The sequence below is a fragment of the Seriola aureovittata genome, chromosome 22, assembly GCF_021018895.1.
Source record: "Seriola aureovittata isolate HTS-2021-v1 ecotype China chromosome 22, ASM2101889v1, whole genome shotgun sequence".
NCBI lineage: Eukaryota > Metazoa > Chordata > Actinopteri > Carangiformes > Carangidae > Seriola > Seriola aureovittata.
The window spans coordinates 15,120,813-15,134,957 of record NC_079385.1 but is presented as its reverse complement, the minus strand read 5'-3'; the positions used below and the strand labels follow the sequence as shown (position 1 = coordinate 15,134,957).

The following is a 14,145-nucleotide window of genomic DNA, read 5'->3' as shown; positions in this document are numbered from 1 at the left end:
AAATCAAATATTTAAATAACAATAATTGTAGATGGACTGATATAATTTAGATGTAATCCAACATACCGATGCATATGTCTGGATTAAACAGCCCAACAGTAATTTAGTTTATATAAAATGTTTATAAACATATGTTCATTCTTCAAAAAAAGTATTTTTACCTTTAAAATACTCATGTAAAGGATCTGAATACTCTCGCTATTATTTAAAGTAATTTTGAGCTACAGATGTAGACGTAAACTACATTACCCAGAACCCTTTGCTACAATAACATAACCACGGGTCAGTTTTATCCAATCAGAAGCCGACCATGATGTTCTCCTACTGACGTGTCGCATTCAGTTATTATTGAGGAAAAACACAGCGCTGTTTTTCATGCTAACGATACTTCTGTCACCACCAGGTATTACCGACAGGCAGAACCATGTCAGAGCCCAACAAACAGGACATCTCTGCTATTTTTAAGCGACTGCGCTCCATTCCTACGAATAAGGTGAGAGTTTTATTAACGATAGACAGCCTACTCTTTTTAACAAGGAAGTCATCTAAACTAGATACCTGACACGTCGCACTCTGAGAAACGCCGAGGCTAGCTTCAACTTACCAGCTTAATTTAACAATTATCCGATAAATGTCATGTTGAAAATAGGTTGGGTTTGTTGTAAAGCCCGAGTTGTTCCCTGGTAACGTGTCGGGGAATAAACTGTGAGAAAACTTGTGAATCGTAACCACACGTAACGTTGGCCAAGTGGTTGACAGTTTAGCTAGCTGCCTTTTGACAGTTGACATTAGCCGTGTTTGTTCAGGCTTAACTTTCCTTTGGTACATGTGTAAAAATGTAAGACAGGAGCGCAGACATCATGAATGATAATCACAACGGAATTGTGCTTGTTGCTGTTCTAGTAACACTTAATTTCATTGCGAAATTTAACCCAGTTTATAAACAGCTGTTTGAATCAACAGCTAATTTTACTGGTAACATGCACTTCAGACCGCAATGATCACACACCCTTCACACAGTTTGCTTCCACGTCTCTCTTTATCGATTTTAAACTCATGCTCTTGTCTCATGCTCATGCTCTTTAGTTAGGAGAGAGTTAGAACACAGACATCAAAATGTCAATTTCCCTGTTTAAAATTTGAATGAAAGCCTCATGATAAGATCTCTTCTTTCCCACAGGTTTGCTTTGACTGTGCAGCTAAAAACCCCAGTTGGGCCAGCATCACCTATGGTGTATTCCTATGTATAGACTGCTCAGGGACTCACCGGTCTCTGGGGGTACACCTGAGCTTTATCAGGTAAGGCAGGACTTATTAATAAAGCACTTTTCAAAACAAAACCTAAGAAATAAAAGCTTTTAGCACCAAGTATCAAACATGCAGACTAGAAACAAACACATCAACAAAATAGAATTTAAAAAACAGAAGTAAGATTGATTTCTCACCACTTAAAAAAAAAAAAAAAAAACTAAATATGTCTTAATTGACAAATCATAATTGTGCTAGTCTCCTAGTATGAATAGAAAAATCCAGAAAAGAGTCAAATTGAAGGTGGGATAATTTTGGAACCTGAGTTGCAGTTTGTCAAATCACATATCCTCTAAATCCTGTACAGGTCCACTGAGCTGGATTTTAATTGGTCTTGGTTCCAGCTAAGATGTATGCAAGTGGGAGGCAATGCCAGTGCGGTGAGTACTTCAGGGCAAAAATGTCAGCCATTATCAACAGATTGTAATCCCGTATTTGCACATGCACACTCATGATTTAACTTGATGACTCCCGTTTGCTTTTTTGTGTCTGTCTTGACCTTCCTATGGCAGATTTCTTTTTTCAATCAACATGGATGCACAACCAGTGCTGCCAATTCCAAGTACAACAGCCGAGCTGCTCAACTGTACAGAGAGAAGATAAAAAATTTAGCCACACAAGCCACCAGACGCCACGGCACTGAGGTAAAAGAAAGATAAATTGGCTTCCTGTTTAGGACCCGTTTGCTTAACACACTTTCCTAGAAACATATCTGCAAGTGCACAGATAGTTAAATCAATTTTACTCTACTTCTCCATAGCTGTGGCTCGACAGTCAGGCTCCTCTCTCTCCAACATCACCAGAGGACAAGCAGGCGGATTTTTTCAGTCTGCATTCACAGGTAAAGGAGTGTGCTTGCCTTGACCGGGTGTGATTATATCTACATATCTGCCTGTTGGATACCCACACAGTGACTGGGGATTAGTAATTTTACCATATGTGTCTGTGTAATACTCAGGTTGTTCCTGAAAATTTGAACATGGCCAAAATGAGTCTCAGTGCCTCCACATCAGAGAAGAGTTCAACCACAGAAAAAGAGGACGACAAAAATGGTATTGTGGCACACTGTTTCTCCTTAACATTGTAACACAAAGAAAGACCACAAAACTACAACCAGTACCATTTACTGTATACATTTCCTCACATATACATCAAACCGTAAACTTTTTCAGGTAATCCAGAGGGTCCAAGTGTCGACATGCTGAGTGTTTCTCCAAAAGCAAATCCAGGTTGCTTTATGTTCTTGATATTTAGGCTTCTCCCATTTTCTTAAGGACCTTGTTTTTGTGTTGAAATCATTGCTAAACTGTAAGAGATGAAACTTTACTGTCCTTCAATCTTTCCAGAGCCGTCCTCTCTTCTCAAGAAGAAGCCAGCTGCCACCAAGAAAACGGTATGTACGAAGTAATATTGTGAGACTCGCTTCATCACTGCGTATTTGTGACCTGTGCATTCAAAGTCTGATTTGTAAAAATTTGTCTGTTTGCAGTTGGCTTCTAAAAAGGGTGGTCTGGGTGCTCAGAAGGTTAGCAGCCAGAGTTTCTCAGAGCTGGAGAAGAAGGCTCAAGCTGCCGACAAGCTGAGAGAGAAAGAAGACAGCACTGCGGGTACCAGGAAAAATATTCAACCTCAGGAATCTATGTACGTGTCTTTACTTTATTATTTTTTACTCTCATATTTTGTGGTTATCTATTTATCTAATAGTGAGTCTTTTTGCACTCTCCAAGAGAAGGTCAAAGGTTTCAGTGTCCTCTCAAATCTATTGACTTCAGCAGAAACCTTGTCATTATATGACCCAGCTGCTACTTTTGGATCAGCTGTTTCTGTTAGCTCCTGCAATCCCCTCCTGTTTTTTTTTTTTTTTTTTAATTCATCTGCCTTCCTCCTCCTCTCAGCGCCCCATCTCTGCGACTGGCCTATAAAGATCTTGAGCAGCAGAGGAAAAAAGACGAGCAGAAGCTGAAGGGATTAGAAGGGAATAAGAAGGAGCAAGCTGAGAGACTGGGCATGGGTTTAGGCATCAGGAGGTATGATGATGATGATGACGATGATGATGATGATGATGAAGAGGCAAATACTAGTGATCCTGTAACTAATCAAAGACTTTGTTTCTGGCTCATACGTTCACTCTGTCTCTGCTCTTCTCCATAGTGGAGTTTCTCACTCTGTGACATCAGACATGCACATCATTCAGCAGGAGAATCCACTGCGGGGAAAGACCACCAAAGGGCGGCGGTACACTGAAGAAGATGATGATGAAGGGTCCTTCACCTCTAGGTCAGACGAAGACAGAAGATCTGCCTTTTCTTCAGCTGCTGCTGATGACCGTTCAACTTCACATGTTGATTGTCCACCTGACGTTAATCTGAACTTGTTCTCTGTTTAGGATCCTGTCCCGGTTTGAGGATCAAACTGAACTGTCTGATAATTTCTCTTCACGATGGGGTGATGGAGGCGATGGAGGAGGCTGGATAAAGGAGAGCAAGAAACCAGAACCAGACTTCTACTTGTCCTCCGCTATGTCTTCACTTGATGACAGGTAGGAGACGTTGTTTTATGATTTATATACATCCAGCTGTTGTTACCTTAACAGTGTCTGCACAACCAGCTGTTGCGGCTACATACAGTAGAAGTTTAAGGCACTGTTACTTCCACCACAAGGCAATTCTGCAAGTCATCATTTATCCACTTTAATTGGAATCATGTTGTAATCACATGATCGTTTTGTAATTATGTTTTAAGTTAATGTCAAGTTTGTTTATGAATTATGGCTGAAATAAAGAATATAATATTTAGACTCTCTCATACTGTAAGTCCCTTGTGTATGTACTGTGTGGTAAAGGGTAAACTTAGAGACCGATGAGTGACATTTTCAATGTGATCAGTGTGTTTTGAGAATATGGGTGAATACTTGAATTGTTCAGATTATAATGTCAATATCGCTTTAATTTATACTCATTATCTTTTATCAGGCCCACATCCAGGAGGAAACCAGAAGCAGTGCCGGTGTCAGACTCAGGAGAAGCTCGGAAAAAGTTTGGAGATGATGTCAAAGCCATCTCCTCTGACATGTACTTTGGAAAACAAGACAACTCTGAGGTACAGCCTTTTAGCATGTTATATATATTGTGTGGTTCATGATTATAGTGGACTTGCATACTGCGTGTCAGTGACCCAATCCAAAGGGGATGCCAGGATTATTAGACCTGTTCCAAAATGCGGTCGACCTGAACGGCCCCCAATAGAGAGAAAACACTGCAGCAGCATGATGTAATATCAGCTAATGAGCTGCCGCCTCAAAATGAGCAGCAATGTAATAATAATGTCCAAAGAATAAATGAGATGTTATTGATTATATTTCTTTATACGCATGAAAGACTAATGCCTGAATGACTCATAAAGACCCTCAGTTGGTATTTTGAGTATGAGCTAAGCCTGAATGTTCCCAGAAAAACTACTGGTGGAAACATTTAAAACACTGTCTGTACTCCTGTTCTTCAGTATGAGGCCAAAACACGCCTGGAACGATTTGCTGGGAGTGCCTCTATAAGTTCAGCAGACCTTTTTGATGATCCAAAGAAACAGACTGGTAAGACACCACTGCACCTTCACTGACTTTGCAAAAACAACTTTGGCGTATCATTTACTTACGATTTAAATTATTTTTATTTATGAATGTATGTATAATTAGCTAAAGACAAAATAGATTCATCTGTGTCTGTTTTCCTTTGTCTTGTGTACACAGCGAGTTCGTACCGTTTGACCAACGTGCTGCCCAATGCTCCTGACATGTCGCAGCTCAAACTGGGAGTGCGCTCAGTCGCAGGAAAACTCTCTGTCATGGCCAGCGGTGTAGTTAGCTCAATTCAGGTTGGTTAGAAATGCAGCACCTGAATCAATATTATATGAGCATCTTGTCTGACAAACCTAAATTCACCTGCTAATGATGTTTACTTTCTTCTTTTTTCAGGATCACTACAGTTCCTGAGTCATGGTGTGTCTCCTCTTAGACTGTAGCCGTCCTCTGATTATCAGAGTTGGATCATTTTCCCAATGAGTGGTGGTTCCTTATCTGGGAGAGAGAAGGAGAAAGATCAATCAGTGCTCTGAGCAAATCTGCTAGAGGACACATAAAAGTGTACCCCCGGATTACCCTGTATACATCTACATCTAGTTTTTTATTAGAGAATGTATATATACAACAGTGGTTAGAATCAAGATGACTTAAGCACAATATTTGTTCCTCTGCTGGCATCTTGAAGGGAGATTTCTCTGTATAGTACAGTCATGAAGAATATATAGTTTGCAGTATATTAGTTTGCTTTGTGGTCTTGGGGTTTAAATATTTAGAAATACTGTATGTAGCAGTCTGAGAGGATTTCAGGCGTCATGAAGGAGGGATTTTCTTTTTGATTCCATTGGTTAATGAGGCCTAAGCAGCAGAGACAGTTTAATTGCAAGTACTTAATTGGTTAACACACACTCACTCATCACATGCACTTTGTTGTGTACTTTTTTTTTTTTGTAAGTCTTGCACATTCCCACAGGTTTGAAAGTGTCCTTTCCGTCCCCAAAGTGCACTTACTTTTGCTCTTCCACAGACAGGACCAAAAGCTGATAATGAGGCCTTAGGGGACCTGATATATATTTCCTCATTGAATATAATATCCATTATATAAATTGACATTGGCCTCGTTCGCACATAACCTTTGTTAACTTGCAAATAGCTACATTTCTTTATTTTTTTCCTTCTTTTTATAGGTCATACATCTGTAGTCCAAAAGGACAAGATGGCATAGAGCTTAAGCAGCTACAAAAGTTTAAAGATATTCTTTCATGTTTGCACTCATTTGCCGTTTTTGGCAAAAATTAGATGAGGAGATTGATACCACTCTTGTATTTTTGCGTTTTAATTAATGGACTTTAGGGGTGTTGCTAGGTGGAGTTTGTTACCTGTGGACTGAGCCAGGCTAGCTGTTTCCACCCTGTTTCCAGTCTGTTTGCTGAGCTAAGCTAACTGGCTGTAGACTGTAGCTTCATATTTACGGACAGATGTGAGAGTTCTATCAATCTTCACATCTCACTCGTCAAGAAAATGTCAACCTCTTCCTTTAAAAAAAAAAAAAGAAAAGAAAAAAAAAGTAATTTCTGTTGTCTTGAATTAGACACTATAAATATGTTGCAATTAAGCATTTGGCCAACCTTGTAATATATATATACAATATATATATATAAATATAGTTTTATTGAATTTGGGAGGTTACTTTTAATGATTTTTTTTGGTTTGGTTTTTTCTTTGTTTCGACGTTTGCGATTGATTCCTTGGTTGTCCCCGTTGCTATATTATTTAATGGCACTCACTCAGAATTCCCTGATGTTGTGGGACATTTTTGTTGCTTTCAGGCCCCATTGTGCAACACATGTCCACTTAAAAAAAAAAAAGAATGTAAACGATCCCTTTAAAGCGAAGTTAATCTTTTGTTGCTGTAACATACTGCCAAGGTCCAAGTGATATATTTAATTATGTCAAATATAACAGAGGCGGTGATGAGACACAAAGAGTGCACAGGTGGTGCTATAGTGTGCTTTGGGATTTGACCTTTAAAAGCAATAGAAAAGCAGCTTGATATCTATATATGGCTTTGGTGTTGAAGAACTACAGCTTGCGCGTTTAGCATTTATCTAAAGTTTACTTATGAGTTAAGGCATTAGTGTTGTTGAAGCCCAGATTGGGAACAGGATGATTATATTACTGAGCAATTTCCGTACTGTTTATGCTTCTCAGGAGTGTGATTTGACATGTTAAATATGAAACACTATGAAGGAGTTATACATCTTTCAATTACCAAATATTTTTTAACTCCATCACTATATGCCTTAGTCCAAAGATCTCTTAATCATCCATCCTAAAATATTGTGGAGTCATCCGGTTCCCTTTTTGCACATAATTTGTTAGAAATTGCACGTGGCAGCTTTTGCTTGAATGTACTGTATTGCAGTTGAACCTTTGCCTCTAAGTTGATGATGGGTCCATGTTTCACTTCAGTTTTGTTTTACTTTGTAAGATTGTGTCTTTTGCTGTTGAATATTGCTAAATGTTACATAAAAGAATAGCAGCTTGTGTAATTTGCATGGCCCTTGAAGTTATTTGAACAACCTGAACAGCCTGAGTACAAGATAGCATACATTTGCTATGACCCATTCATTTAAACAATAATGGAATAACAGAATTGCTCACTAATAACTGTATAGTAGGCTTGGAACTGCTGCATACAATCTTGTGTAGGGCTTTGAATTACCATTTATAGAAAGCTATTGATAATCAAATTTTGACAGTTTTTGACACTCAAGATGTAAGTAAACTTTTTGGAAACATGCCAAATAAATGGCTTGTGCCTAAACTCCTCTGTCTTTTAATTATTTGTCTGAATATCAAGTCTGCACTGTACAGATATATACTTTCTCTGTGCCCTCTGTAAATTTGTAAGATTTCAGATTATTTTTTTAAATTAACCTTTTAGTTTACAAAATAAATGCCAGAAAATGGTATAAAATTACATCACAGTTTCCAAGTTAACCGGTTCAATTGTCTTGTTTTCAAACCCAAAAAAACATTCAATTTACAATTGTATAAAACAAAGAAAAGCAGCAAATCTTAACATTTGAGAAGCTAAAACCAGAGAAAGTATGACTTTTTTTCCTCTATAAATTACTAAAATAATTAATCTTTAATCAAGAATGTTTGCAGATTAATTTTCTGTCCATCGACTGATCAATTAATCGATTCATTGTTACAGCTATACCTCCAGACATTAAAATCAGCAATTTCAGGACAAATGCTGGCAACCGCTTACGTGGCTGGCTGAGGCGTTTACAGTACTTCCTGGGCTGTCGGAAATAAATCACACAACTGGAGTTCCATTGAACGAAGTTGATAAATATGACTGAAAGTTGTAGTTTTATTTAAAGCAATTTTTTGCTTGAGGCGAAAAAAAAAAAACATCCATCCAGTGGGCATATACGTTACAGTTGGATTGTTGTGTTGTGCTGTTTCTAACTTTTCTGACTAACTGGTAGTCTGCGTATGTACGAGCTTTCAAGCAGCACTTGAAGGCTACATTTTTCCAAGGAGCAGGGTAATGCCGAAGGATTGTTAATAGCGTTCAAACACAGCCGTTAATCATAGTTTTTCACTTTAGTAACCTACATTATGAACGTAACTGTAAACAAAGGGCCTTATTTTACGTTACAACGTAACGAATAACCGTTAGACGTTGTTTTTTTTCCTGCTCGGCCTGCTGAATTCCTTCAGAGTAAAAGTTACTAACAGTGTATGCCACTGTGCTAAAATGCCTACTGAAGTGAAGCAGAGGAAGAAGACACAAAAACAAAGTGATGAAGTGCCTGAAACGTCGGCTGCTAACGGTAAAGATGAAGCGCGAAAAGTGAAGACGGAGTCTGGAAACAACACAGGGGCAGATAAAACGTCTTCGAGTCTGGACATTAGAAGTATAATGTGCGTATTGTCGCTTGCAGCGTGCGGAGCTATGAGTTGGTAAGTAAACAGTTGAGTGTTAATCTTAAAAAGTCTTTTTCTGGTGTGCATGTCTCTATTAAAGTGTTTTCTTTCTTGGTTTTAGGATGGTGCTGCAACAGAACGAGAGGTTTTCCCAAATTGAAGAAAAGTACAAATCTCTACACGGGAAAACTTCAAGTCTGTTCGACATGGAGAAAGAAGTCCTCAAAGTGTCTAAAAAGGTACGTTTGATTTACAGCGGAACAGAGATTGAACTACACTGAAGGATGTTAGCTTAAAGGGTCAATTCATCCAAATCGCACAAAGCAAACTTTGTGCTACCTTGTGGTCGGCATGCAGACAGCTTTGGTTTTAATTGCCCATATTTGAAATTTTCTGCCTCCACCTCAATGCAATGGAGATGAATTGAATTTGATTTGTTGTGCTTACAGTATTAAAAAATGAATTCAATTTTCTTTGGAACTACTTTCTACTGAAGAAATAATCCCTATGAATTTTTGATTAAATGTTGGATTATTCAGCATTACAGGGACACACCTCTGAGAAACAGTTGTTGCTTTAAACATTTTTGAAATGTTTTGTGAAATTTCAGAGGTGTTTAAAAACCCAAACTATCTGCATGGCTAAATACCACCTGAGCTAACTGATAAAAATATCATTTTTTTGTCTTTGTGTAATTTAGTTGAAACAATCCTTTAAGTTTGTGTGACAACAAGAGTGTTCGCTTCACTGAGGGGTCATGTGGTGATTCATGGGATTGGAAAGAACAGGAAACTACCAATGCAGAATTTTCTGCTAAACTAAATTTAGTTTCTTTAGTTAATTTTTATGTGAAATTTTGGATATTTTTTTACCTATTAAGTCCCATAAAAAGTTATCAAATGGAACAACTTGGGTAAGGAAAAAATACCACTGTGTTAAATTATATGCTTTATGTACAAACCCTCTGCATGCCTAAAATTTGTTGAAAAATTACTTTCAGCTGAGCACAAATTGTTTTAACTTGAGCTCTTTGAATACATAATTTTGTCTTTGACAGTCCCTATCTATATGCATGAGCTTTGTTTCCTACTGAATGTATTATATATAAATACTGAGGACTGTAGAGCTCCCACAGAAACAGCCCTCCTGTTTTGTGTTACGGCTGCAGCTTGCTGCCTCTGAGGATGACCTACAGGAGGCGCTCTCCGCTGTCTCCTTGGCAACTAGACTCCAGCAGGACATCTCCACCCTCCACGCTGCTGTCATGTTGATGCGGGATGAAGAGAACTCCGCCTCTCGTGACCTGCAGACGGTCAATGCCCACTTCCTCAATGTGACGGAGACGTGGCAGGAGCGTCTGGCGGCCATCAGCTCTGACCTGGCTGCCCTCAAAGCGGAGTCACGGGAAGCCCACGCCGGTGCCACTGACCGGGTGAACGAGGCAGAGCGGAGGGCTCGGTCGCTGGCAGAGAGGTTGGAGGAGCTTGAGGACAGCACAAAGAGGAACGCCCGAGCTCTGGAGCGCACAGAGGAAGACGACGCCAAACGAACGCAGGATCAGCTGGACTGGAACACCAAGCAAATCCACAAGCTGGAGGAGCAGATCGGCAGCCTGACCAAGAGGGAGGCTGAGCTCAGCTCTCAGCTCCAGGAGCACATTCCCCGGGCACAGCAGTGTGAGGAGCACCTGCCGCAGGTGGAGGAGGCGGTGCGCTCCATCCTGAGGCTGGGGGGTGATCTGAGCGGAGCGGAGAAGAGGCTGGAGGAGGTGACCTTACAGGTGTTTGGGACCGAGGACAGCATGCTGAAAGCACTGAATGAAATCCTGGAGATCAGACAGGAGCTGGACACCCTGCACGCTCAAAACAGCATCCTGAAGATGAAGAATGAGTTGTCCGTGGTTAAAGAGGCGGTCCGTGAACTCACCATGGTGCTAAGGGAAAATAGAGTTGACAGCCAAAATGACTTAGACACTCTGGAAGAGGAAGAAGAATGGAAAGATGAAGAGGACGAGGAGTGGGAAAAAGATGACCAGGATGAAGAAAATAAGCCTCTTGATTACCTCTCTGAATGATGTCATAGTTTTCATTTAGCGAGGGAAAAGGCTAGGCTATTTGTTGTAAAAGGCTGTTAAAACTCAGTATTAATGTTTTGTAAAAATGTGCACCTCGTTTTAATGTGACTGTCATTGTTTAAAAGTAACATAATTTCAACATGAACTCAGGTGTACATGTGCTGTAATACACAGGTACAACCAAGAATATATTTTAGTGGTTTGGTTAATGTGGAGAGTCTCTTTAAAGGTTTCCACAGCTGCATAAAACATGCTCCTTTATTCTTAAGCCAGCCATTTGCACTGATACGATGTATATTATAATATCTGTGCCAGTCTTTCTTGATGTAACTCTACTGGAGAAGAAACAAACAGTTGATTAACAGAAAAATAACTTATGATAATCAATGAATCCTTTCAATAATTCTCTAGTTCCAGTTTTTTGAATTATCATTTTTCTTTTGTCTTATTCTGTAATAAACTGAATATTTTTAGGGTTAGGACTGTTTGTTGAAAAATTAGCAATCAATCAATAATGTAATCAATAATAGGCACTGTTGTTAGTTGCAACCCTGAACTGCTTCCCTGTAAGTTTTAGCTTAGACTTGGAAACAGAAATAGATTTTGTAGATGTATAATAAATCTTCATATTTATATTGACTGTTACATTTCCATCTGATTTTAGTTTCACCTTTTGAAAGCGTAGAAATCTTTTCATTACTCGGCTTATTTAATAAAATCACCTTTTTCTTGTGAATTTGTGCAAATGGGTTTCGATCTTATGTTTAAAAAAATTTAAATTTAAGTTTGAATATTAGGAAAACAGCCCGATATAATGTCAGTAAATAATGATAAAGTACAATTGCTTGAAATAACTTCCTCCACCTGTCCTCCTGCACCTGTCACACCATGTACTGTATGTCCTGTTTCAGTGTGAGAGCGTCCAGCTGATGCTGGAGGGTCTCAGGGGTCAGCGGGGAGCTCTGAAGCCTCAGCTGGAGGGTTTGGAGCAGGACGTCAGACGCCTGAAGGAGTGGGCGTCTGGGCTGACCGAGGGACGTGCTCAGCTGCAGAGCAGCCTGAGTTCACTGAGAGAAGCTGTGGGACTGATCGAAGAACGCACCTCGGCCATCACCAAGGACTTTACAAACAAGGTACGTCACATTTTTGTTGTTGATGTGGAACTTTTTAACTTGGTAATTATGTATAGTTTATTATCTTTAGAGAGTGCAGAAGAGACCCCACCTAACGTCAGGATTTAATCAGCATAAATATAAAAAATTTAGGGGGTTTCATTTAATAGGGATCAAACACTTTGTTTTTACACAGTTTGAGACAAATATTTTAAAATAAAACTTTTGCTTGATGCTGTTTCTCAGCCTCTGTTTTGCCTGTTTGCCCCCTCTAGGTGGCATCAGTGAGGACAGATGTGCGCAGGATGGACGGCCTGAAGTCTGAGCTACAGTCGATGCTCACTCAGGTCGGAGAGCTGGAGGACAAGACCGCGCAGGTGGAGCGCAACATGGTCAAACGTATCGGGGATCTGCTGGCCAGCAGCATCGACCGAGTCTCCAATCTCCGGGCTGTATCTGAACGCAACGCGCAGGCCATTGAGCAGCTCCGCAGACGCATCCCTGAACTCACCACTGCTGACAAACAGATCTCTGAGCGTCTGAGGGAGCTGGAGAGCGGCAGAGCTCGCATGATAAGAACAGTGACGTTTGCCAGTGACCTTAAACCAAAGGTGAACTCTATCAGGAGGGACTTTGGGGCGTTTGAGCCTCAGCTGTTAGATCTGACTCTGCGGATAGGAAGACTTGCAGAGGATCTCACCAAGAGAGAGCAGGAGATTGCTGAGCTTAGACAGACATTAACTAATCTCACTGCAGTGGAGGGAGATTTAAGTGCTACCACGAAACAGGTTGGTGACATAGCTGATATATCTGATATTGGAGAGATGCACCAGCCAGCGTGAGCACCACACTCTAACAACCAAAAGTGGAGACTGATGGTTTTTTTGGCTTTCGCTCAGTATTTCATTTGGTCAACTATCATACTACTGTTTAGAGGTTTACAGAAATAAACATGAAACTGTGTTTACCAAACTCTAACACAATCTGAACAGCCTTCAAGCATAAATCTGTAAACAGGAAACCTGAACCCATGAAGAAGAATGAATGTAAACAATCCAACAGCGAGTCTGTCAACATGTCTTACAGTTGTGGGAAGTTTGCTGAGTGAGCTCATGACAAAGACGTTCCCTTTGTTGGCTCTGTTCAGCTGCCCTACTGTCACTGGTTTGATGCTGAACTGATCCTGATATGAAATTTTCCACATTTCCACAGAAAATAATTGATTTCCATGGGTTTTGTTTAGTAAAACTTGATTCAGAGGCTGTAACTGTGGAGGAAATGTAGACAAGTGTAATATTTTGGTCATTTTTGAAGGTCCAGTATTATAGTAGTCCAGTCCAGTCCAGTTACAGTATTATATAACAAAATAATGACTGGTAAGGTTTTGGCATTTGCTCATTAGTTCTCTAGTTAAAAGTTATAGATGCCACTTTCATGTTAAAGCAGTTTTTACTTTTTAACCACACAATACTTTATGGGTGCACCCTGGACAAAAGCTCCTCGCCTTAATCATTAAGGTGTTACAACACATGATATTCCAGTTTGTTAAGATGAACTATGTACTATGAGTAATGCTACATTACTGTTGGAGTTTACTGGCTTCCAAATACCCTCCAGTAAAACCTTGAAGTGTTCTGGGGACGTGGCCACAAAAGCACCGCCTTGGGTGTTGCACAAGGTGAAGCACATTTTTGCAGAACACCTGGAAGAGAGTCAAACCTAAACACCCACAGAGAAAATGATCTATTATTTGTCACTGGTGTTTGCAGATTATAGAGCAGAGCATGTGGCATTCTGTCATTATGAGGCTAAGGATAATGTGCTTGACTCCACATGTGTGAAATGTCTTGCCACAGATTATGCCACCGATTGTCCTGCTGAATGAATTGAGCTTCATTAATAAATTCAGAATTATATGCTTTCGTAAAAATGTAGTTGAGATCCCTCTTTGCTTTAATGTGATGTGATTTTAGCAGCCCTCGGGTTTATCACACTTATCAATAAGTGTAAATTTTCATTCCCACCCATAGGATCAACACAGCACCCATGATGTAAGAGTAAAGGCAGCTAAACCCAAAACTACAGATCATAGTTTTACCAATATGTTCACAACAACACAATAATCTCTCACA

General features: G+C 39.8%; 2 protein-coding genes across 4 annotated transcripts; both read left to right on the top strand.

Annotated features, from left to right (window-relative positions):
- The first annotated feature begins 334 nt into the window (after nucleotides 1-334).
- Nucleotides 335-7,712, top strand: arfgap3 (ADP-ribosylation factor GTPase activating protein 3). 2 transcript variants are annotated; one of them, XM_056367965.1, is made up of 16 exons: nucleotides 335-493; nucleotides 1,181-1,299; nucleotides 1,616-1,688; nucleotides 1,821-1,952; nucleotides 2,069-2,149; nucleotides 2,267-2,360; nucleotides 2,481-2,537; nucleotides 2,655-2,701; nucleotides 2,798-2,949; nucleotides 3,204-3,335; nucleotides 3,460-3,585; nucleotides 3,695-3,847; nucleotides 4,281-4,407; nucleotides 4,810-4,897; nucleotides 5,054-5,178; nucleotides 5,279-7,712. In XM_056367965.1, exons 1-16 carry the CDS (start codon nucleotides 425-427, stop codon nucleotides 5,294-5,296), a joined length of 1,593 nt encoding a protein of 530 aa, XP_056223940.1. In that variant the 5' UTR covers nucleotides 335-424; the 3' UTR covers nucleotides 5,297-7,712. The 2 variants fall into 2 exon arrangements, with proteins under 2 accessions (XP_056223940.1, XP_056223941.1); XM_056367966.1 differs by lacking the exon at nucleotides 2,481-2,537.
- Nucleotides 7,713-8,185: 473 nt separating this feature from the next.
- ikbip (IKBKB interacting protein) lies at nucleotides 8,186-13,943 on the top strand. 2 transcript variants are annotated; one of them, XM_056367894.1, is made up of 4 exons: nucleotides 8,186-8,863; nucleotides 8,949-9,066; nucleotides 11,813-12,034; nucleotides 12,289-13,943. In XM_056367894.1, exons 1-4 carry the CDS (start codon nucleotides 8,658-8,660, stop codon nucleotides 12,853-12,855), a joined length of 1,113 nt encoding a protein of 370 aa, XP_056223869.1. In that variant the 5' UTR covers nucleotides 8,186-8,657; the 3' UTR covers nucleotides 12,856-13,943. The 2 variants fall into 2 exon arrangements, with proteins under 2 accessions (XP_056223869.1, XP_056223868.1); XM_056367893.1 differs by lacking the exons at nucleotides 11,813-12,034; nucleotides 12,289-13,943 and adding an exon at nucleotides 9,996-11,536 and having other exon boundaries at nucleotides 8,210-8,863.
- The last annotated feature ends 202 nt before the right edge of the window (nucleotides 13,944-14,145 follow it).